Below are 26,036 nucleotides of genomic sequence, written 5' to 3'. Positions count from 1 at the left end.
TTTGAGAGGACTCTGTCTCCCATTCTGTCTTCAGGCATTTTCCTCCACTAGCACAGTTGGTACTGCTATTGGAACTGGAATCAGATTTCTTTTCATCAGTACGGTCTGAACTGCCCAATGAACCTTTATTGCCTCCTCCGGTATACACCTTCCCAGTCAGAAGACTAGGACCAGCTTGGGAACAACCTGATCACCTGCTTTGAAGCTCATCACCTTATCACCTGCCGTGGAACTGTTAGTACCCATGCCATGGGAACCTCTGCAACCCCTGTTCAACCCATCCTGTTGGTCATACTGGTGGCTATGGGACCAGTACCATCCCAATAAGTTGGGTCACTCACCCCTTCCCTCCTCTCTGAGAGGAGAACTGGAGCTGCCCCAAGACTGTATTGAGGAGAAGGCGTATGCCCCAGATTCAGCAGTAGCACTGGAAATGATGAGATTACAGTCTTTGTCTCCAGATGAGGCAGTGATTCCAGTGTCTCCATTCCTGCCCCCCACTCCCTATTGACAATTCCAGCATTTCCAAGAGCTCCTTCATAAAATTGCAGGAATTGCAGGGGAGCTGCAGATTCATCTTGAGGCGGTTCAGGATCCTCAACACAAGCTCGTGGTCATCTTTTGAGTCCTCTGATTCTAGTTGAATAGACTCAGACTTTAAGGTCAGAAGGGACCATTATTATCATCGCACATGCACAGCATAGGCCACGGAACCTCACCCCCATCCACTCATGTAATAGACTCCTAACCTCTGACTGAGTTACTAAAGTCCTCAAGTCATGGTTTAAAGTCTTCAAGGTACAGAGAATCCACCAGCAAGTGATCCATGCCCCATGCTGCTGAGGAGGGCAAAAAATCCCCAGGGCCTCTGCTAATCTGTCCTGGGAGAAAATTCCTTCCCAACCCCAAATATGGTGATCAGCTAAATCCTGAGCATGTGGGCAAGACTCACCAACCAGACACCTGGTGACTTAGTATCCACCCTGTCTAACATCCCATCAAAGGCCATTAGGCATATTTACCGATAGTAGTCAAAGAGCAGTTAACTGCCAAATTAGGCTGTCCCATCATACCATCTCCTCCATAAATTTATCAAGCTCAGTCTTGAAGCCAGCTAGGTTTCTTGTCTCCACTGCTCCCCTTGGAAGGCTGTTCCAGAACTTCACTCCTCTGATGGTTAGAAACTTTTGTCTAATTTCAAGTCTAAACTTCCTGATGAATAGTTATATCCACTAGTTCTTGTGGCCACATTGGTGCTGAACTTAAATAACTCCTCTTCCCTGGTGTTTATCCCTCTGATGTATTTATAGAGAGCAATCATATCTCCCCTCAGCCTTCTTTTGGTTAGGCTAAATAAGCCAAGCTCTTTGAGTCTCCTCTCATAAGGCAATAGCACTCCCTGTTAACAAAGCCATCTTGTAGCCAGCTAGAGTGGTCTGGGATAACCCAGCTATCTTCACCCCTGTTCCTAAGAGGGTAGAGAAATGGTACTGTGTCCCAGCCAAAGGGGAGGAATTTCTGTTCTCTTCCCCTGCTCCTAAAATGTTGTTGGTCCAGAGATTGTGGTTGTAGAGATCTAGGTGGCAACAGCCGTGATCTATTCTGACTGATAAGAAAGGCAAATGTCTTGACTTATTGGGAAGAAAGGTCTGTTCTTCTAGCCTCTGGTTCAGAACAGCCAATTATCAAGCAGTATTGGCTAAGTACAACTTCTTGAACTATTCAAAATTCATGGACTTCACTGACAGTCTTCCCCAGTAGGACAGACCTTGTTTCCAGAGTCTCTCAAAGGAAAGCAAAATGGTTACCAGGACTTCTCTCCAAACAGCAGTAGATATGGCTGATACATCTTCCAGATGGTTACTGCCATTGTAATGTGCAGGGAGTCATGACTCCATGCTTCAGGGTTTCCCAGGGAGGTCCAGCACACTGTTGAGAACCTATTCTTTGATGAGCCTCATCTGTTTAATCAGAAGATAGAGGAGTCCATGCACACTTTAAAGGTATTCAGAGCCATCCTCTGCTCCCTGGGAATAGATACACCTTCCCCAAAAATAAAATTCGGCCAGCAACCATACAAGTCCAGATCAATGGCTGAACCGTTCTTCCACCAGAGACCTTATGAGCCACCTTATATGAGGCAACATGTTTAAAAGACCTACTTCTCCACACCTTCTGCATCAGGTTCCTCATACTAATACCAGCCCTCGGCTAACTGTTATTTTGACATGAGCTTGAGAGCTACAGACCACAAAGTCCAACGCCTTTCGACTCCCATGCACTCTTTGGAGGTCATCTAGCACTTTTTTTCAGCACCTGGAGTGAATAATAATGGACAAATGGGTGCTGAATGTCATCCATTCTGACTGTCTGATAGAGTTTACATCTCTGCCGCTTCCACTACCACTTCTGCCTGAAGGTTTTTAGGTCAGGGCATGCATTATTCTCATTGCTCCCAACTGGCCCAGACAATTTTGGTTCCCAAACCTCCCAAGCATGTAATCTCAGGCACCGATCATCATTCCAACATTTCCCAATTTTCTGACACAGAGGAACAGCAGGATCAAGCATACCAACCCACATCTGTATTATCTCAGAGCCTGGTTTTCAGATGGTCATCGTCCTTAGAGCAATCATATTCTGAAGCTGTACAGAACATCCTTTCAAATAATAGGAAGGATTCCACTGGAAAATATCTAGCCAAGTGGAAGTGTTTTTCTGTCTGGGTGCATCAGTCATATATCCCCAGAAGCTGCAGATATTCCTCTCATTCTGACTATATTCTTTCCTTAAATGCAGCAGGTTTGTTGTCCATCAGCTCCTTACAGGTCCACTTGGCAGCAATTAGTTAGTGCATATTACCACCTTCACAGGGCTATTTGATCTTTGCATACCCATTGGCTAGCGGATGGAGTAAGACCTAATCAGAACCTTTCTGCCTATGAAAAAGCCTACTGCTAAATAGGACTTGAAACTTCTTCTTTCCCTACTCAGTAAGCCTCCTTCTCAACCATTAGTTTCTTGTTCCATGTTTCTTTTATTCATGAAGGTCTAATTCCTGGTAGTCATCACCTCAGCCAGGAGAGTTGGTGAGCATGGAGCACTGATGGCAAACTTCCTTTATATTATATTCCATAAAGTTGCATTATGTTTACACCCTAAATTCACTCCCAAAGTATTCTGAGTTTCACCTGAACCAGTCTATCCACTTACCTGTATTCTTCCCAAAACTCCATACATCTTCAGAAGAAAGGAGACTCCATTATCTCGACGTTTGGCAAGCCTTGGCCTTTTACCTGCAAAAAACAAAACCAATTAGGATGTCTTCTAAACTATTTGTGGCCATAGTGGAAAGGGTCAGGGGTCAGGCTATATTTTCTCAAAGAACATCAATATGGATACCGGACTGTATTTTGCCCTCTTATCAGCTGTCTAATCTTCCTCCTCCTCTTGGGGTAAGAGCCTATTGCACAAGCAATGTCTATGGCATCACTTCAAGTGGTGCCTCTACTTGACATCTGCAAGGCAGCTATGTGGAGTTCCATCCACACATTTGCAAGACACTGTGCCGAGGTAGAGAGTACCTCTGCTGATGCATCTTTTGGAGTCAGTCCTTCATTCAGTTCTGCCATCTATAGTATCTCACCCTTCTCTTATTTGAGTGCTGCTACAGTGGAATTCCTACAGTGGAATTGCTACAGTGGAATACACATACCGACCAGTACTCAGAGAAGAGAAAGTTACTTACCTTAGAGTAACTGAAGGTTCTTTGATATGTGTGGTCCCTGTCTGTATTTCACTAGCCACCCTTCTTCCTCTCTGCTTTGGATCTTCTCTTATTCATTGCTGGAGGGACAAAGTGAGCCAGGGTGTGTGTACCAATGGACACTGCTTTCAAAATTCTCTGGCTCCAGGCTCATGGAACTCATGAGTACCCACAATGGAATACAGAGAGAGACCACATATCTCACAGAACCTCCAGCTTTCTCTTACAGCTCCAGCCTGGCTGAAACTGACTTAGTGTGTGGAGATCTGAATACTATCCATGCAGACCCTTTGCTGTTATCGATAATCAGAGACATTATAATGCAGAATCGTGGCCAGATGTTGCACCTGAATCCTCAAGTGCTGCATCTCATAGGTTCATCAGTGGTTCAATGTAGAGGAGGCATATTGCTCAGTGGCAATCCAGAACGTTTTCCTTCACAGCAGAAAACCTTCCACAAAAGATATTTATCTGCATAAGTGGAAGAATTTCTACATCTCAGCAGCCTCCCATAATGTGTCCCTGGTTCACACTAAGATTCATACAATTTCTGGACTTTCTCTTTTATCTTAAGGAATCGGGTCTAGCCATAAGCTCCATTATGGTGCATCTAGTGCCCATCTCAATGTTTTACCTTTACATAGATGTTAAGACTGTTTTCACAAACCCTATCACAACCAGATTTCTGAAAGGTCTTGATAATAGCTTCTTCCTATTGGGGACTCAATGCCTTGGGATCTGAATTTAATATTGTCTGTTCTGATGGACCCTACTTTTGAGCCTTTGGCATTGGGTTCACTCCTAACAGTGTAGGTAGCTTTTAGTGGCATTTTGGTTCCATGTGATAGAATTTCGGGGGAGGAAGTATGTGTTTTAGCTTGCTTTTAAAAAAAAAATTAGGAAATTACAACCAAAAAACTTATTTTTACCAGACCTCTACCTTATTCAGTGAATGAGTAGTTACTCAATATTTCTTTTTATTCTTTTCATTCAGTATGTGTTCTCAGGCCTTGTTTACCACCCACTATTCAAACCCTGCATTGAATACAAAATTAACAACTTCCTCCTGGGTGTTTTTATGGTGCTTTCACTGTAAAGTTCCTTTACAAATATTAATGAATATGTCTTCCAACACTACTGGAAGAATAGGTGGTATTATCACCCTCATTTTGCAGCTGAGGTGCTGAAGCACCGAGAGATGAAAGCCAAAATTGTGGCATGTCCACAAATTGTGGTGTCCAGTCTAAGCCCTAATTTTTGACAGAACTTAGCATTTATTTAGCACATTATATGTTCAAAACACAGCTCCAATTCATTTCAATAGTAAGTGCTCAACACTTGTTCATATCTGGCCCCAGTGTTTCAGGTTGTGTGCCCAGAAAATGAGGAAACTGAGTCACTTAATGGCTAGCAAGGAAAAGTATAGTTTAAATGACTTGTCCAGCATCACAAAGGAACTCTGTGGCAGAGGCAGGAATAGAATCCAGTTCTCCAGGGCAGCATTTAAATTACTTGATCATGAAACCATCCTTCTCTTCCTTTTATCCACTGCCTAATTCGGGATATGCCATCCATCATCTGTAGCAACAAATGAGGCATGGATCCTATAGACAACAGCCTCACTTGCTACACAATCCTGATTCATCATCAGAGCACTGTCCATTCTGTGCACTGAATAAGACAGATGTCTTGCGGAAAAAATAATCATGTAATCATGTAATGTAATTACATGCGATCATGTAATCGAAGACTGTATCATAAGGAATATGCACTAAAGGGTCAAATTAAGGTTCCATAGGCATCCTTAAATCGGGAGCTTCCTAAATTTTGAGTGTTTGACCTTGCAACCTTAATGGTTTTGTAACATGTTTTATGTGTAATGGAATATAAAATAGTAAGAATATTTTAAAGAACTATGAGTTGTGTTAAGTGAAAAGTGATATTTTTACTAGGAAAACACAATTGCTGTTGCATGGATGCTTTTACATAAATAAAAATGCTCTATATGTAAATCTCAATTTTTTTAAGGTGTAAGCTTTTTTTGGAACCATTCTGTTCCTTAGTTGAATTCAAACTGATTTGTTCAATTTTCTTTATTCACAACGTATTTATCTAATTTTTCTCTCAATTTATGCATTTAAATAAGAACATCAAGAATACAGAAAGATCTTTTTAAAAGTGGATTTTCTCAGTAATTCCCATTGTTGTTCCAATTATATTTAACAGCCTGACACTGGAAAAGCCAAGATTTACTGACAAACATTCATGCAAATGTAATTGCTTTTAATTTTGGGAACTCTGGACTCACAGGTCCAGAAGATTTGGTATTCTGTAAGATTTTCCTTGTATTTTTAAACATATAAACACTAAATAGCATTGGGAAATATTGACATAAAACAGTTACTTTAGAGACCCTCTGGACAAATTATAAATCTGCTCCTACATTTTATAATTTTTAATTGAAAGAGCGTATTGTACAATTTTCTATATACAGTTTTTTACTCTGATGTGAAAAGTTATGCTACTAGTGAGTGATGCCCATGGTTTAATTATCCATGGCATGTACTGTTCTGAAGTAATCCCAAGGGGTATTTTTGATATGTAACTTACATGTAGTACGTTTTTGTCAATTAGACTCAGAGATGCAAAGAGTGATCTAGGGGAAGGAGCATTGTTTCCTCTGTGTTCTTTATAAAGCAGGATAAGATACTTCAAAAACCCCTCCCTCATTATGAACAGTTGACAGATTTCACAAGAAATTCTTCCTTTCCCTCCCCTAAATATGCTGGTCAGAATCATCTGTATGTGTTGAAGGTTATGCCATTTGGAAGAAAGTATACTTGAATATTTTCTAAGTAAATTTGAGGATAAACTAGGAAAATAAGTTGTTGCTTCAGATTGGTGGGGGAACTAGTTCTCTTAGTTGTTAAGGATCTAGGGTCAAAATTTCAACAGCACCTAAATCTCATTTGAGTTCAATTACACTTGCATCATATTTGAAAATGGGTCTTAAGCTTGTAGTGTGCTTTTGAAAGATTTTACCCATGCCACGCTTAAAGTCCCTGATGTCAACTGAACAATGCAGTCCTGAATTAATGTTTTGATTTCTTTTGGGGTGGGGGCGGCAAAAACAATGCCTTCACTATTTTTGTTTGTTCTCTGCATACCTTTCTTTCATTGGCATTTATATTTATACAGTGTAATTGTACAAAAGCAATAGTGAAATACATAGCTCAGGGAGAACAGTATATTGTGAGCTTTCTGTCACTGTCTGCTAGACACAATAACTTCAGTGTCACAAGAGCCTACAACATAGACAGTTTATGGCGTTTCTATGGAATTGCAGTGGTGTATGATGTCTACTGAAATCTGCAGGATAAGCAAATGCAGAAATTCCTTTAAACTGTGAGGCCTCCAGAAATGCCACGTTTTGGCCCCATTGATAAATGCCACAAATAGCAGAACAGGCATGTAGGACTCTGTTCAAAATGTAATGCTGCATACCGCTCATATACAGTTGTGAATGTGCCAACAACAGATTGTATTTTAGCTTTTGAAAGAGAGTTTCCAAAAGCTAAATGCCTAATCTCCCCACCCCTGATTATATATTGTAAGCAAACTGGTCTGAACCTCTTTGTTTTGTCTCATGTCTGCTGCTGCCTCCAGTGCAACGAATCCTGTGCCAAAAATCTGGTACTCAGCAAGTAGAACATAGGTCTGCTTTTAATTATCAACAATAAAAGCACATGGAAGTGTCTTGTTTGTACTGCTAGTCACTGGTATAATGAAAAACTGATAAAACTGCAGGAATAATTGTAATAATTTGCACAGGTTGTAGAATTTTGATGCTGTGGAAAGAAACTATTTTAGAGGTGCCTGTCTGTTCAAATGACACACCTTCTCAGATTACAGTACACACAGTAGCTGACAGAAATCTTAAAATGAATAAAATTATCTAAATTCTTATTTTCAGTTATCTGCTGGAGAAGTTATTTCTATACAGGCTAATCTGTTCAGAGATTTGTTTTGTTACCTGGTAAGGGAAACCATTGTAATGACAGTGAAGGATGATCTCCTCTTGCTGTCAGTAGACAGAGGACATGTATCTCTTTTCCTGGACCTCTAGTCAGTATCAAAACTGTTGATTATGAGATAGTAGAACCCATATTTACCTGAACCCTTATCGGAAAACCCACATTATTTTAATTTAAGTTCTGTCTTTTTAAATCAGCATAGATTACATAAAAACTAACCATTTTATCTAAACCCTTCAAACCCTTGTTTATCTACATTCCTGCCATTTGGATAAATGAAGTTCTACAATACATTCTGGAGCAAAGAAGAGGAGAGAGAACTGTTATAAAATTGAGCAAAGAAATTTTGAGTCTCATTTTGTCTTAAAAATGATTCATGCTATAGGTTTATTCAAAGCTTTTAATTTTATTATTCATGAGATAAGTTTGAAGTTCTCTTGTCAAAATAAAGCACACAATTTTATGTTCAGCAGTTGTTGCGCTATCAAGGTATTGTGATTTTTAGTTATGTTGTACTATATTTATGTCAGATATGCCAAGGTTATTACTAATGTTAATGTCAGTCAGTATTCATGTTCCAGAGACCTACTTTCACTATGGATATTCTTCCACTTTTTTTTTTTTTTTTTAAAATAAAAAGATTAGTAATGGCTTATTTTCACAGCCCTGCAGTCATCTGTCACAACTGGGAAGTAGACAATCTGACCTAATGGTTGGAGCAGGTCGGAGGTAAGATCCCAGGAGGTCAGAGTCTGATGCAAGCCAGGGTGCAAAACCAAGGGGTGTCAGAAGGTAGTCAGGGTCAGATTAGCAGGAGATCAGCAGTAGGAGCAGGTATTACAGGGGAAGCAGCCCTAAGCAGGGAGAACCCAGTTGCATGGACAACTTCCTGTTCCTGTGCTGGTTTTACATAGAAGCTGTGAACCAATCAGGACCCTCAATGTCCTGACCATCAGATTTGAGGATTGGAGTCCTCTGTTGGGGTTCAGCTTCTTTTCTGGCAACTGCTGGCACGTCCTTGGGGTCAGGATGGAACTTGCTAGTGCCTTACTAGAGCCCTGTGGACCACACCTGTGGTCCCTGACGTTATGTGTCTCTCAGGTTGATGGACAGAGAAAAATTGTAAATGATCGTGATTTTGTGTGCATTTCTTGGTACCTTATTACAGCACAGATAACATCACTCTATTTACATTTTAATATCAATCTGTTTTATATAATGTGTGAAGTTTACTTTGCATATACTCCCTGTTTTGCCAAGTAGGCATTGAACTTATATTTGTAATTGAAAACGTTACTAAGTATCTCTTGGGAGGGGTTGTTTTGGTTTGGTTTTTCAAACTACTTTGCAGGAGTCTAGTGGTTTAAGCAGTGCTCACTAGGCAGGTAAATCTAGTGATAAGTATATGGTATTTAGAAATGGCTAAACCTTAATGAGTCAGATAACAAGTGTTGTATTTTTTCGTGGTGTCAATTAAAATCATAATGCAAAACATTCAGTTGTGGCAAATCTAACAGATAAGTCAAAATTAAGTTCAGATATAACATGTTCCTTTGCTTTAGTCATGCATATACAAAACCCATTCCAGTTGGAATGGTTTTGGTACTGGTATCTAAGCAAATACAACCAAATGATTTATTTGATGATAAACATTGATTCAGTGGGTAGTCCTTTAATCATGTGGATAATTGGATTTTGAATGTAGTACTTGCTACACTTGCAAAATAAACATTGCCTGTTGCTCTTGCTGCATCTCATGTTCCCAACCTGAGATTGGGGTCCCCCTGTGCTAGGTGCTTTACATATATACATTAAGAGAGTCCGTGCCTTGTAGAGTTTAGTCTTAATGTACAATATAGAAAATGGGTAGGAGAAAACTAATATTTATTATTAAGCATTTATATTCTGGTAGTGCCTAAAGGTCAAAACCAAGTTGGGTCCTGTAAGCCACATCCTTATCTTGTGGGTGCCCCCTAATCTCTAGCTGCAGCATTACAGAGAGTCTTTGACTCTTGCATCCCCTACTGGGCTTGCCCTTGGCCCTGCAATGGCCTTTCCCAGCCTTCATCTTCTCCTGATTCCCCCTCTAGATATCACATGACTCCCCCTGTGGTACAGTCATGTGAAAGTCTAAACCCTTCTGGGGTAACATGAACAAGTCCAAATGAAAGTCCAAACAAAGCTTCAAACTAATAGTACTTCTGCCCCTTTCAAGTTCCAGTGTAGTTCACTTGTTGGCCCAACCTCAGGGATTCCCCAGCAGGGGCCTACACTGCTCCTGTACAGTTCTTCCAGCATTACATACTGTCTGTTAAACTCTATCTCAGGGCTTCTCCCACTTCACTTCTGTGGTCTCTCCCCCTCTGATTTCCCTCAGTCTGCCTATAAGGTCTGGATACTCCTCCTCTGGTCAGAAGACAATTAATTACCCCCCAGATGCAGAACATGACAAATTGGGGTTCTTTCCCTTGCTTGCAGGTGATGTGGGATAAGCACCACTGCAGACTGCATTGTGTTTAGGTGTGGTCCAAACACACAAACCAAACAGTCCCTGCCGAAAAAAGCTTTGAATCTGAAAGATTATCCACATTTTACATACTGGAGTACAGTACTTGTAAATGGCCCAAGATTACAGACTGCTGAGGCAAGGCATTTTGTTCTAAAAATTCTACCTAAAATTGCTATCTGACAAACTTCTGATAATGGCAACAGCTTCTAGTTTAAACCTCGCTGTTGAGGCCCTACGTAATTGTGCTCTGGCTTACATCTCTGATCTTCATATTACATAGCTCTCTACCTGTTGTCAGTTTCTTTACCTGTTGCCCCATTTTTCTCCCACCAATCCTGTATCTGTGCCAATTTTCATAGTTTTCTTTTATGTGAAATGCCCTCCACATCCTACTTGGCCAAGCCATTATCTTCTTAGCAATTGGATCCCTCCTAGACTTGTTTCTTCCCTGATGCTCACAAGAAAGTAAGCCAACAATAATATTCAGAAGAGACAACACTTCAACACTATCATCATCTTTGGGTTTCCCAGTCCATCCTATCTTTTTCTTAATATTTTTTATTGTAAGCTCTTGAGTGCAAAGAATATCTCAATTTTATACCATTTAAAGCGTGGAGCACATGTACTTAACAAATAATAAAAAAATTTACGTACATAAATATGTGTTAATTGGTTTAATCTTTTAATCCTATCAAAATCATCCTGGGCATCTATAATTTACAGTTCGGATGTTGGAAAGTATGAGTAGTAAAATGTTGCTTTAAAGGAATTTAAATTAAAAGACCTAGGACAGGAAGCTTTTTTGTGGGTGATTACTACCTCTATTCTTAGTGTACTTTACCCTAGGACTTTGACAGGTTTTCATTGTTTATTGGGCTGGATAACTCAGAGGGACTGGTAGCTGGATATGTGAAAAAGATTAGCAATGAGTTTGGTATTCTGTTTCCTATGGGTTGATGTCCATACCCTAACTACTTCGATTTACAGGAATTGGCAGCCTTTTGGTCTGCTTTATCAAGGAAGCTAAGGACTTAAATGAATGTATATAGTGTGAACTATTCTCATCTCCTAAAATTGATCCCCTCAGGTCATGTTTGAGATGTCTTGAAGCAGTGTAGAGCAGGTTGGGCTGCTCCTGCTGTTTGTCTGGTGGATTAATAGAGAACTGCCACTGGGATTATCAATCCATCGCCTTTCATGAACACCAAGGGTACAAAAATTATTTTAATGTAATAAACCTGTTTTCACATTTTACATTGTTATCACAGTGTTTAAAAAAAAAAAAAAAGACATCAGGAAATAATTGGAGCTAAATATTAGAATCAGCTCTTGTAAATATTATGAAACAAGATAGTATATACACCCTGAAACCTTTAACTTTATGAATAAACTTATTTACAATTCTATATAAGTTATTTACACAACTTACAAATTTTAACTCATTTCCTGTCCAAAAGAGCTTATAATCATAAATTAGAAGAGACCAATACAAATCTTATGTTTTCCCCCTCAAAACTAGTCAAGAACTGAAGGTGTGGAAAGGGGCTGCAACCAACATAATAGTTCAAAGGCAACTCCAGAGTGATAGTCATTAGGGTCTTGTGCTATTGCTATTTCATTCATGATTTGCATGACCTCCTCAAGGAAAGAGCAGTGTGTCTGTCCCATTATAAAGTGAGGAAAAATCTACCTGGAAAGGAGGAGAAGGTGGAATAAGGATTTGTCAGGAAAAGTCAATTATTACCAGTTAAACATGACACAAAACCTACTTGTAAATCTTGACAAGGCTCATGGAATGATTCTAGAGTTGAATGCCATAGTCCACTCAAGTATCAGTTGTAGTCAATTGATTTTTACAGTACTATCATTAGGCAGTATTTTCTAGTATACTCATCTTGTGCGGTGTAAGTTACCAGTTTGATCATCTGTTGTTCCAGGTGGGCTACTTTTCCTTACATAATTGCCAGATGTTGTATAAAGGTTGTACTTCTGTTCTGAGGGGAGCTTAAGTTGTTATGAGTATAGCAGCCTGACAGGAAAGGAACACTGCATGAAACATATTAATTGTTTCAGAACGTCTATTATCAATCTAAAGTAGTGGCTGAGCATCAAGTAGCCTTTGGTTACTTTAAAAAACATAGATTCAGCTAAACAAGGCAAAATCCTGTCTTGCTCTGCTGACCTATTGCATTTCTGCCTCATTTACTGAATTTAAGGTAGTGAAGTAAAAGAATAGTTCTTAAATGATCACTTTGCAATGAAAGTCTTCAAACTTGTCCTATGTTGAATAAGGGAAAGCAAATGTTGGGTAAAGAGATGCAGTTTTAGACATAATTGTATCATGGTATGATGCAACAATAGTACCTCAAGATTTAAAACCCTTAAGATTGTGACAATCATTTTGCCTGTTCAGGATCACTTTGAATAGTACCTTACAATGCAAAAGAATAAACTATTCTCAGTTTCTGAATGTTTCCATATGAACAGATTGAAACTCCCTTTCTGGTAAAAGAATAAGAGCACTGTCCTTTGTACTCTTTACTATGGTATGTTATAAAATGACCTTGAAATCTACCATTATTTCTGAACACATCTCTTTCAGGAATTGGTTGTTAAGTGTGTTAAATTAAAACAAGTTTGGTTTTATTATTACTTATACTGTCCATTTTTAACTGTTTTTGTTAATCTTGTGTGCAAAGCTTTCATGGTGAACTTTTTAGGAGAAGTGAAAACTGTTTTTTCACTTTTTTATCAATGTTTTAAAAATATTTATAGCAGTCTAAGATGACAAATAAGAGGAAACATAATTTTTTTCAGTATTTAGTTTGTACAGATACAGTATATTTAAAATCTTTCTAGCTAGAATTGTGTAACTATGATGTAAAATGTAACTATAATGAATGACCCTGAATTCCAATAATTAAATGCTTAAGTTAAGCAGCTACTTGAAAGTGTGTTGTTGTTTTTATTTTTCAGAAAAGAGCTAAAGGCCAGGTGCTATTTGATAAAGTGTGCGGACAGCTCAATTTACTGGAAAAGGACTATTTTGGCCTGTTGTTTCGAGATAACTCAGATCAGAAGGTAACCACTAAGATTTGTTTTCGTGTTACTAGAATGTTGTTGGATTATTTTTTAGTATAACTTCACTAATAAACTTGGAGAGCTTGGCTTATTTAGCCTAACTTAAAGAAGGCTGAGTGGGGGGATATGAAGTTATGGAACAGCCTTTAAAGAGGGGCAGGGGGGACAAAAAACTTAATTGGCTTCAAGACTGAGCTTGATAAGTTTATGAAGAGGATGGTATGATGAGACTGCCTACAATGGCATGTATTTGATCTGCAACTGCTAGTAGCAGATATTTCCAATGGCTGGTGATGGGACACTAGATGAGGAGGACTCTGAATTACTGAAGAGAGTAATTACTGAAGAGAGTACAGAAATCGCTCTGAAAAGATAATTCTTTTTTTGGTGCCTTGCTGTTGAGTCTCACCAAAATGCCCAGGGTCCAACTGACCATCATATTTGGGGTCAGGAAGGAATGTTCCCCCAGGTCAGATTAGCAGAGATCCCTGGAGGTTTTTCACCTTCCTTTTGCAGCATGGGGCACAGGTCACTTGCAGATTTAAACTAGACTAAATGGTGGATTCTTCGTAACTTGAAGTCTTCAAATCATGATTTGAGGACTTCAGTAACTTAGCATGAGTTTATGGGTCTATTACAGGAATGGGTGGGTAAGGTTCTGTGGTCTGCAATGTGCAGGAGGTCAGACTAGATCAGTGTTTCTCAACCTTTTAAGTAGCAAGTACCCCTAATTTCTGAAAATTACTCACTCAATTTTCCATGGGATTTTATATTTACAGACTGTGAGCCATATGTTGGAAGAAGGGCTGAATATATAAGGCCGTGATATGACAGATGTCAGATCTAGTGTGGGTAGGGTTACCACCTTTACACCAGGGGTGCACAACTCAAATATGTACCTGGGTTAGAGGTGACGTTGGCCAAAGCTAGGAGGCTTTGAGTGGCATGCCAATGCTGGGGAATATAAAGCACCACGCCAAATTTTTTGCCATAGATTTGAGAGGAGGAAGGGGTGAGAGAGACAGGAAAAGAGGATAACTGGTAAAATCTGGGGCTCTCATAGTTGTCAATTTCACTGCTCAGCTAGAGCAGTGATATTGACAAGTTTTCTGGGCATTGGGCTTTGAGCCAGGGAGAGGGGCTGCCACCTGGGCAAGTTGCAGGCAGCTGTCTCCTGGCTGCCAGCCTGGGAGGTGGGTGACTGCCACCCAATCTAAGCCGGGGCAGAGGAGACTTCTGCGCTGGCTGGGACCCGGGGCACAAGTGGCTGCCACCCAGCTGCAAGCCCAGCTCGAGAGATGCAGGAGGCTGCCACCGGGCTCCCACCTGGGAGCTGGGACCCGGCGGGAAGCGGGGGGCTGCTGCCTGCATCCCCCACAGGCTGAGGGCTGCTGCTCACTTCCCAGCTGGGAGCTGTGACTGGTGGGAAGCAGGGGGCTGCCACCTGGCTTCCCCAGACATCAGCAGCTGCCCCCCGCCTCTCCTTCACTCTTTTTCCCTGGGTACCCGCTGCCTGTGTCTCTCATACCTCCAGGGGTACGCGTACCACAGGGTGAAAAACTATGGACTCTAGATGATCATGATGTCCCTTCTTGTCTTAAATTCTGAGTCTAAACTGGGAGATATAAATCATGCTGGAAAGAATCTTGCTATGAGGCCCATAAAATGTTAGTTTATTTAATCTGCTGGAAATTGACTAAATGTTCTGTTGTGATATATTGGCTCATGGGGTGAAACCTCTGATGGGATGTTCTGTTGCTTTAGGATTGTGAGAGTATTTTTATTAATCTTTATGCGTATACAAACCTGAATGTTGTGGTGATAATATAAGCATGTCATTTCTTTCTGTGAAGGTACATAGTTTTTAGTGATGGGTAAACCTTAGCAAACTTTGGATGAGCCACCAAAGCTGGGAAGTTTAGTTAGTCTTTGAGTTTCTCTTCTTTTCCTTAACAAGAAAACGTTCTACAAATACATTAGAAACAAGAAGACGACCAAGGAAAGGGTAGGCCCATTACTTAATGGGCGAGGGGGGTGAACAAGTAACAGAAAATGTGGAAATGGCAGAAGTGCTAAATTATTTTTTTTTGTTTCCACCAAAACGTTTAGTAGCAATTGGACATTGAACTTAATGAATGCCAGTGAAAGTGAGGTACGATCAGAGGCTAAAATAGAGGAAGAACAAGTTAAAAATTACTTAGACAAGTTAGATGTCTTCAAGTCAGCAGGGCCTGATGAAATACATCCTTGAATACTCAAGAAGTTGACTGAGGAGATATCTGAGCCATTAACAATTATCTTCAAAAAGTCATAGAAGAAGAGAGATTCCAGAGAACTGGAAAAGGGCAAATATAGTGCCAATCTATTATTTAAAAAAAAAAAAAAAAAAAAAAAAGGGAATAGGGACAACCTGGAAAATTACATACCAGTCATCTTAACTTCAGTAGCTGGAAAGATAATGGAGCAAATAAATAAGCAATCAACTTGCAAACAACTAGAAGATAATAAGGTGGTCAATAACAGTCAGCATGGATTTGTAAAGAACAAATCATGTCAAATCAACCTAGTAGCTTTCTTTGATAGGAAAACAAGCCTTGTGGATGGGGGTGGGAGGGAGAGGTATCTTGACTTTAGTAAGGCTTTTGATACTGTCTTGCATGACCTTCTCATAAACAAACTAAGGAAATACAACCTACATGGAGCTACTATAAGGTGGGTGCATAACTTGTTGGAAAATCATTCCCAAAGAGTAGTTATCAGTGGTTCACAATCAAACTGGAAGAGCATATCAAGTGGAGTCTTGTATGAATCAGTTCTGGGTGTGGTTCTGTTCAGTATCTTCATCAATTATTAGATAATGGCATAGCATGTACACTTGTAAAGTTTGTGGACAATACCAAGCTGCAAGGGATTGTAAATGCTTTGGAGGATAGGATTAAAATTCAAAATGATCAGGACAAACTGGAGAAGTGGTCTGAAGTAAATAGGATGAAATTCAATAAGGACAAATGCAAAGTACTCCACTTAGAAAGGAACAATCAGTTGCACACATACAAAATAAGAAAGGAATCAGGGGGTCATAGCAGATCACAAGCCAAATACGAGTCAACAGTCTAACTCTGTTGCAAAAAAAGCAAACATCATTCTGGGCTGTATTAGCAGGAGTGTTGTAAGCAAGACACGAGATATAATTCTTCCACTCTACTCCATGCTGTTAAGGCCTCAGTTGGAGTATTGAACCCAGTTCTGGGCGCCACATTTTAGGAAAGATGTGGACAAATTGGAAAAAGTCCAGAGACGAGCAACAAAAATGATTCAAGTTCTAGAGAACATGACCCATGAGGGAAGATTGAAAAAATTGGGTTTGTTTAGTCTGGAGATGAGAAGACTGAGAAGGGACATAACAGTTCTCAAGTACATAAAAGGTTTGTTACAAGGAGAAGGGAGAAAAATTGTTCTCTTTAACTTCTGAGGATAGGACAAGAAGTAGTGGGCTTAAATTGCAGCAAGGGAGGTTTAGACTGGACATTCGGAAAAACTTCCTAATTGTCAGGCACTGGAATAAATTGCTTAGGGAGGTTGTGGAATCACCATTATTGGAGATTTTTAAGAGCAGGTTAGACATACCTGTCAGGCATGGTTTAGGTAGTACTTAATCCTGCCTTGAATTCAGGGGACTGGACTAGAAGACCTCTCGAGGTCCCGTCTACTTCTACACTTCTGTGTTATGTTCTGTGCTTTTCATACTTCTTTCATCTGTCAACCAAATCAGAGCTTTATCCCCATTTTCAAATGGCTTTCTTCCTTTTCTTCCCATCTTCAGTAATATTTTGTTGGGAGCCTCCCAGGCCTATCACTTTAACTGTTTGACTCTGGTTTTCAAATGTAATGAATTTTAACATCTCCACAAAATGCATTTCTTTGCTCCCAAACCTCAAGCTTGAGGGAAGCCTCAGCACTTATAAAGATGAGACTGCAGCTAGTTCACCGGTACAGGAGTTTAATTTTGGTCTGTGGGGAGAGTTGTTTTTTTAATGAGTCCACTTAAAATCAGGACATGTTTGTTTGTTTGTTTGTTTGTTTGTTTTCCCTTAAAATATGTTATTCTTCCCCTAACTTTCTTTAGCATTACCTTTCATCCGCTTATGGGGTGGGATGCAAAATTAGATTGCAGAATTTATAAACATCTTCGGTCAATTGAAAGAGCTTTTTTCTATCTCTTAATTATCAGTTGCTGACTTATCTTTCAAACAGTATTTGAATATTTATGAAACAGCTGTCAAAAACTCTGCCCACAAACAAGTTATATACTACATACAGCACTCTTTTTTTTTTCCTCCATAAGGAATAGTAAATAGAAAGTTTTCTATATTTTAATGTTCTGACCTCACTTTTTTTGGATAGCATATAATTACAAGAGAGTGCTGCAGTTAGTTTATATAACGTCTTCTCTTCTGTCCCCTACTTACCTCCATCTACTCCCTTCCCTCCTCCCTCCCCCCTCCTCCCCATGAAACAGTCAGATTTGTTTCAAGTACTAATATAGAACCTTTGCAGTTCCATTCAGGTAAGTTTGCAGGTCTCCTGGTACTAGATGAACATTTGGTTGCAACAATTTCAGTGTCTCGACAAAGAGAGTAAGGATAGTCTTAATGTCAAGGCTGTTGAGATTTCATTCTTTGCTCTGCCAGAGACTTCCTGTGTACCACTAGGCAAATCAATTAATCCATCTGTTCCAAAGCTTCCAATCTGTAAAATGGGGATCATACTCCCTTCCTCATACCCTTCATCTGTTTTGTCTGCTTGGAGCACTTTGGTGAAGGGACTGTCTTAAATAGTTTGTATGTACATCAGTCTGCCAATTAACTTGAGATATTGAATACATTTGTTCTGTGTGGTAAATCAGTTAACTTGATGCACAAAAGTCTAAGGAAGAAAAGCCCTTACAGAAGAGCAGGGGGTGTGGTTGTGCAATGTGTCTGGGTGGCTACCTGCTGCCTGCCACAGTCCCTGTCTCTGTGAAGAGGTAGATTTAGGATGTCTGTCTGCTCCTCAGGGCTGCCTGTAAGTGTCTGCCACTCTATCCGGAACCATACAAACTCTGTGCTGAGGTTAAAACCCAACTCCATCTAACCAAAACTTGACAGTTATAAAGTGTAACTGTGCCTGGTCCGGTGACCCTTACTCAGTCATAAATGCCAATGACCACAATAGGAGTTCTTCTTTGAGTGATTGCTCATGTCCATTCCATTATAGGTGAGTGCACACCACCGTGCATGGTTCCTGGAACTTTTTTCCCCTTAGCAGACCCCATAGGGCCAGCTCTGGTGCCCCCTAGAGTCCTGCGCACATGCCACGGTATATGAGGCACTGCTGGCTCTACACCCCCTCAGTTCCTTCTTTCCGCCCATGACGGTTGCTGGAACTAGCCTTGCTCTCTGCAAGTACTATTCCCCTTCTTGAACTCTTTGTTATTCAAAGTACTTTAGTTAGTTTTAAGTAGTTGTTAAGTGCAGTTAGATAAGAAGTCCCTGAGGGAGTTAGAGCGGCCAGGCCATGCACTGGTCGCCTGGATTTAAGCTGTGTCTCTCCTGCGGGAAGGCTTTCCCGCTCAGCGACCCCCATGATTGGTGTCTTAAGTGCCTGGGAGAAGAGCACAGGAAAGATAAATTCAAGCTTTGCAGGGCTTTTAAATCGCAGACTCAAAAGGACCGAGAGATCCGGTTAAAAGCCCTGCTCATGGAGGCAGCGCTGTGTCCAGTGTCCGAGCCGTCCCACTCCACCTCGGCACCGAGCATAACCTCGGTGCAGAGCACACCGCTGGCGCCGACCTCGACTCGGCACCAAACAACATCCCCGGTGCCGAAGAAGAAGAAACAGTGCGTGGAGCACGGACGCTCCCCTGCGCCATTGGTACGGGCAGGGTTGAATGTGGAGATGCACCAGCCATGGCCCGTCGAGTCTTCTCCGGTGCCTGCATCTCCAAGCAGGGAGCCTCCCCCGACTCCTAGGAGTGAGAGAGTGCCCCTGCCGACGCCATCGACACTGGAGGCTTTTCAGACGCCACGAACCTTGTTGGCCTTGTCTATGCCACCTCTGCTCCCCCACCGAGGTAGAAGGGGCCGGTGTCCCGGGGCAAGCCTGCGTTGGGTCCCCCCGAAGGGCGGTGGAGATCCCCGGTACGGAGAGGAAGATCTCCTGCCAGACAGCCACCGGGGGTAGAGCGAGGACGGTCCCCCAGCAGTCGCTCCAGGATGCGGAGTCTCCCTCTCGGTGCCAGTGTCGGTCCCCGGTACCGGAGGCAGCGCAGGCTAAGAGGTGGCACCGGTCAAGGTCCGCCAGGCAACGCTCGGACAGCTCCTGTTCCAGATCCCCAGCACCGAGGAGTTCACCCGCACTGAGGCGGCGTAGAACCTGGTCTCCATCCGAGGACCCCACACCACGCAGTCCCCGACGTGGAACCCAGTCGCCGGAGTCCGGCTTGGCACCTTGGAGTTCAGAGCGGCGCTGGTGTCGATCACCGAAAGGCAAGCGGCACTGCAAGTCGTTGGTATCAAGACGGTGCTCCGGTACCGAGAGCTCTTCGGAGCGCTCCTCCGCTCGCTGGCACCACTCGCGGCGATGGAGGCGGTCCTCGTTGTCCTTCACATCGGAGGCGTCGAGAGGATGGTTCCTGGCATGCCACGGCACCCGGGACCGAGGTCAGGCATGGCACCGCTGGTCTAGTGGCTCGGGGTCCCACAGGGCAGACAGTTGTCAGGCCACCGACAGCACAGTCAGCCCCAGTTAGGCCCCTGGGACAATGGCCGCAATAATGGCCTTATTGGGCCCCATGGGGCATCCAGATGGGACCAGGGCCCAATCCACCCTGTCAGAGGGGGTTCAGTCCGTGTCCCCGACACAGGAGAAGGCCCATGGACACCACTTCTTGGACGAGGAGTCAGACCCCATGGAGGGACCCTCTACAGGTGCATCCCTTCGTCAGGTGGGGGAGCACCCGCAGGACGTGCCTCGGCAGTCCTCTTCCTCCTCCCCGGACGAGGCAGTCTCCCAGGACCACATGGCACCACTGGAGGATTTCAGGGTGTACCAGGAGCTGCTCAAGACGGTGGCCTCTAACTTGGGGCTGGAGGTGAAACAGTTAGAGGAGGCCGATGATACCCTCTTCAATGTGCTGGCGGCAGCTGCCCCAGCGAGAGTGTCCCTACCTTTCATAGAATCATAGAGTTGGAAGGGACCTCGGGAGGTCATCTACTCCAAACCCCTGCTCAAAGCAGGACTAACCTCAGCTAAATAATCCCAGCTAGGGTTTTGTCAAGCTACAGCTTAAAAACCTCTAAAGATGGAGATTCCACCAATTCCCTAGGTAACCCATTCCAGTGCTTCACCACCCTCCTAGTAAAAAACTTTTTCCTAATGTCCAACCTAGACCTCCCCCACTGCAAGTTGAGACCATTGCTCCTTGTTCTGTCATCTGCCACCACCGAGAACAGCCTAGCTCCATCCTCCCTGGAACCCCCTTTCAGGTAGTTAAAGGCTGCTATCAAATCCCCCCTCATTCTTCTCTTCTGCAGACTAAACAAGCCTAGTTCCCTCAGCCTCTCCTCAGAAGTCTTGAGCTCCAGCCCCCTAATCATTTTTGTTGCCCTCCGCTGGACTCTCTCCAACTTCTCCACATCCTTTTTGTAGTGGGGGGCCCAAAACTGGACACATTACTCCAAATGCGGCCTCATCAATGCTGAATAGAGGGGAATAATCACTTCCCACGATCTGCTGGCAATGCTCCTACTAATGCAGCCCAATATGCGATTAGCCTTCTTGGCAACCAGGGCACACTGCTGACTCATATCCAGCTTCTTATCCACTGTTACCCCCAGGTCCTTTTCTGCAGAACTGCTGCCTCGCTCGTTGGTTTCCAGTCTATAGCTGTGCGTGGGATTCTTCCGTCCTAAGTGCAGGACTCTGCACTTGTTCTTGTTGAACCTCATCAGATTTCTTTTGGCCCAATCCTCCAGTTTGTCCACGATAGGGTCCTCAAAATTGTTAAGGTCCTGTGGCAAACCCCTTCCTTGGTCGCCCCCACGTCGACGGTGGCTGAGAGGAAGTATTGTGTCCTGGCTAAAAGGTTTGAGTATTTGTTCGCTCACCCGGCCCCGGGAAGCCTGGTGGTAGATGCAGCCAACCAGTGGGACAGGCAAGGTCAGCCTGGTTCCACTCCCAAGAACAGACAACAAAAAGCTGGATTTCTTTGGGAGAGAGATTTATTCCATGGCAGCCCTGCAGTTCAGGATTGCCAACCATCAGGCCCTCCTGGGGAGATATAATTTTAATTTGTGGGACTCCCTCAGGCGGTTCACTGAGGCCATGCCCCACCTAGGACCAGGCCGCAGACTTCACCACCATCCTGAACGAAGGAATCACGGTGGCTAGGGCAATGATCCAAACGTCCAGTGACGTTGCTGACTCGGCGGGTAGGGCCATAGCCTCCGCCATTGCCATGAGAAGGTGCTCGTAGCTGCAATCCTCAGGCCTGTCCCGGGAGGTGTAGCAATCGATTCAGGACCTCCCTTTTGATGAGTCAGCCCTGTTATCCGATCAGACCAATGTGAAGCTGCACGGTCTGAAGGACTCCAGGGCCACGCTTCTCTCCCTGGGCCTGTACACGCCCCAGGCTTCCAGGCGGTAGTCACGGCCCCAGATGCAGCAGCAATCCAGGCCTCCACCTAGACCCTTTCAATCCTACAGAAATAGGGGGTTTAGGAGATGGAATCAGTCCCCCAGCTCATCCTCAGCCCCCCAGCAGGGGCCCCCTAGAGGGTCGGGCAATTGTAGGAGGCAGTTTTGATGGTGCACCTGAGGGTGGTGCCCCTGCTGCTCTCCTGGATCCGCCCCGCCCCTTCCTAAACAGGTTAAGGCCGTTCTATCCCGAATGGGCAAAGATCACATCAGACCGTTGGGTCCTTGGGATAGTCTCAGGGGGCTACGCCCTACAGTTTACTTCTACACCCCCCAACAACCCTCCCGCTATGTCCCTCTTCAGGGACCCCTCTCACGAGCAACTCCTCTTGCAGGAAGTAGACACACTCCTCAACATGGGAGCGGTGGAAATGGTCCCTCAAGACAAAAGGGGAAGGGGTTCTATTCGAGGTACTTCCTCATCCCCAAGGTGAAGGGGGGTCTGAGACCCGTATTAGACCTGCGTCGTCTAAACAAATATGTCAAACGACTCAGGTTTTGCATGGTTTCCCTAGCCTCCATAATCCCTTCCCTGGATCCAGGAGACTGGTATGCCACCCTTGATCTCAAGGACGTGTAGTTTCATGTGTCTACCCTCCCCAGCCATTTGCACTTTCTTCGCTTCACGGTAACTGGCTCCCACTACCAATTTACAGCCCTACCCTTTGGCCTCTCTTTGGCTCCAAGGGTGTTCACTAAATGCATGGCAGTAGTAGCGGCCCACCTGAGATGAAAAGGTGTGCAAATTTTTCCTTACCTGGATGATTGACTGATCAGGGGCAGGTCCAGGTTCCAAGTACAGCCACGTGCAGCAGGCTGGGACTGTTCATAAATGACCAGAAGTCCACCCTAACCCCAGTGCAGCATATAGAATTCATCGGGGCCACCCTGAATGCTTCCCAGGCCAGAGCCTTCCTGCCTCAGCCATGTTTTGAGGCGATGGTCTGTATCTTCTTCCAGCTGCACCGATGCCCCACGACAACAGCCAGGCACTGCCTACAGCTGTTGGGCCACATGGCAGCCTCTATGTAAGTAGTGAGACTAGCTTGCCTGAGGCTTAGACCGCTGCAGGCGTGCTTGGCCTCGGTGTACTTCCTAGCCTCCCTGGTGGAGGTCTCCCAGGGCAGTGTTGCAGGGCATTCCATTCAGGGAACTGGTCCCGTTTGTCACCCTAATCTCCGACGCCTCAGATGTGGGATGGGGAGCCCACATCAGTGCCAACCTGAGCACTCAGGTGCTCTGATCGGGGGAAGAGAGTCAAAGTGAGGGAGCTGAGGGCCATTCGCCTAGCGTGCAGGGTGTTCCTCCGATTCCTGACAGGCAGAATGGTGCAGGTGCTGACGGACAACACCGCAGCTATATTTATATAAACAGGCAAGGGGGAGCGTGCTCTTCGGCTTTCTGCGGGGAAGCTACCCATCTGTGGGACTTTGCCATGAGGCACGATTTCCACTTGACTGCCTCTCACCTCCCGGGAGTGAGGAACGACAAGGCGGATCGCCTCAGCAGGTCATTTCTACCCCACCATGGCTGATCGTTGCACCCGGAGGCAGTGACTATGATCTTCCAGAAGTGGGGTGTTCCCTTGTTTTTTCCCAAACTGTACAGATCAGAGGAGGAGAGGAGATGGCATTTGCTGGACGTAAGACGATCCCTGGCCTTCTAAATTGAGCATATAAAGCCGTTTCAGAAATCGACGCAGCTCTTCATCGCAGTGGCGGACTGGATGAAAGGGCTCACCTGTCTCCACCCAGCACATCTCCTTGTGGATTACATAGTGCATCAATTTCTGCTACGAGCAGGCGAGGGTACCGCTTCTGGGAACCATCACAGCACACTCAACCAGAGCTCAAGCCTCATCTACAGCCTTCCTGGAGAGAGTGCCCCTGCAGAGCATCTGCAAAGCTACCACCTGGTCTTTGGTGCATACCTTCACGTCCCACTATGCCATCGTCCAGCAGGCGAGAGAGGACGCAGGATTCGGCAGAGTCATGCTGAGGGCAGCTCACCGGTAACTCCTACCCACCTCCAAAGTATTTCTTGTTAGTCACCTATAGTGGAATGGACATGAGCAATCACTCAAAGAAGAAAACAAGGTTACTTACAAGTAACTGATGTTCTTCGAGATGTGTTGCTCGTGTCCATTCCACAACCCACCTCCTGTCCCCGTTGCTGTAGTTGGCAGAAAGAAGGGACTGAGGGGGTGTAGGGCCGGCAGTGCCTCATATACCGCGACATGTGCGCAGGACTCCAGGGGGCACCAGAGCTGGCCCTACAGGGTCTGCTAATGGGAAAAAAAATTCCAGGAACCGTGCACGGTGGCATGCACTCACCTATAGTGGAATGGACATAAGCAACACATCTCGAAAAACATCAGTTACTAGTAAGTAACCTTGTTTTTTATGTGAATAAACTCTGCAGAGTTGGGCCCCAAGTGAGAGAGGGTTTATCATAGGGAGTTAGTCAGAGAAACGATGTATGTTATTCAGAGCTTGTCATAAACTGAGGGGACAAAGGGAGAAAAGAGGGGAAACCTGAGCACTTTTCATTTTTATGCTTCACAATATTAATTCTTCAGTAAAAAAAAATTTTTTTTCAAAGTGAGTTGAGGAAACTGCCTCCATTCGTGTTTCCCTACTAATTTGAATGTTTATAAATAGCCATGTAAATAATTTGGCTTGAGAGATTGAGGCACACTGATTGACAGGCAGAAATGTGACAGCTTTCAACCACATGTTCTTATTCATTTGTGACATGAACTGCTGATAAGCTCTTTTAGAATACAATAGAGGCTTCTAGTTGAAACTTGTCAAAAAAAAAAAAATAGTTCATAGTTTGTTTCACTGAATCCCTTTTATGATCAAAACCATAAGACAATCCCAGCAGAGTTGAACCAAAATTTCATGTAATTATTCGTATATTATTTTTAAGTAACTGGTTTATAATGTTTTGGGTTTTTTAGTACTAGCACTTCAAACTGTAATACCTACAAGGAGACACTGACGTGTAACTGTTCAGAGCTTACAGCTGCTATCTGACATAGTTTACTAGCATACTTGCTTGATTTGCCTTTACTTCTCTTGCTAGGCATTGTAAATCTTATTGGCAGTGTTTTTCCATACACTTGAGCTAAGGGCAGCATCCTATAGCTGCAAGAGAGAATAAGCTGATTTTTGAAATGCAAACACAATTTCTGTATGATTGCCTCTCATATGGCCCTTGTTACTAAATATTCATTTTGTTTAGAATTAAATACAAAAGTATCTACATTCAAATAATAGAATGATTTAATTCTTAATCCCTTTGCATTTACTGTTTTAAGGGTGTTATTTTACTTTCCTATATTTCTCAGATTGAGCAATCTTTTTATACAGTCATATTGCTATAATTAGCTTGAACAAGGAGTAAAAGTCAGCGTTTTCCACTGTTAGCAAATTGTAATCTTTACATTGAGAGTCTTGGATCCTCAGATATTCTTGACAACTTTACAAGTGAGAATCTTTCCAATAGATCGGGTACTGGATGTAAAAACAACTCTAGTAACATAGTATTTTAAATGGTTTCTGAAACTTTATTTTAAAAATTTTGAATAAAAACAAATGAGTTCTGAATTATTTCATAGTCTGCATATAATTTCCAGTGGGCACCATAAAATACTCAGTGCTTGCCTCTCTTCAGTGATTGCTGCACAATGGTATCTCCTACTGTGGACGAAACCATAGTTACTGCAGTTTCTAATGGGACTCACTGCTTTTTCACTACAGTGTATGTAAGTGTATAGTTGCATACAGCAATGTCTTCATTATTGGGAGTTTAAAGTTGAACAATTACTAATGTAGCTGCTATTAATATCAGTATGGGTTTCTTTGTACATTTGTATATACTTTGTCTTCACCCTTCTTCGCCTTTC

At 43.2% G+C, this 26,036-nt stretch overlaps 1 protein-coding gene across 7 annotated transcripts in view; it reads left to right on the top strand.

Annotated features, from left to right (window-relative positions):
* The window catches only part of EPB41L2 (erythrocyte membrane protein band 4.1 like 2), a 236,451-nt gene that overhangs the window by 108,801 nt on the left and 101,614 nt on the right, over window positions 1-26,036 (top strand). For all 7 annotated transcript variants that reach the window (XM_067546743.1, XM_067546742.1, XM_067546739.1 and 4 more), the window contains exon 4: window positions 13,286-13,390. In XM_067546743.1, coding sequence (XP_067402844.1) covers window positions 13,286-13,390 — 105 coding nt within the window. The remainder of the gene's footprint in view (window positions 1-13,285; window positions 13,391-26,036) is intronic.

This window comes from Emydura macquarii, unplaced genomic scaffold, assembly GCF_026122565.2.
Source record: "Emydura macquarii macquarii isolate MOO-44397 ecotype Brisbane River unplaced genomic scaffold, CSIRO-AGI_Emac_v2 contig_1146, whole genome shotgun sequence".
NCBI classification, from domain to species: Eukaryota; Metazoa; Chordata; order Testudines; family Chelidae; genus Emydura; species Emydura macquarii.
This window is presented reverse-complemented; position numbering and strand designations above follow the sequence as displayed.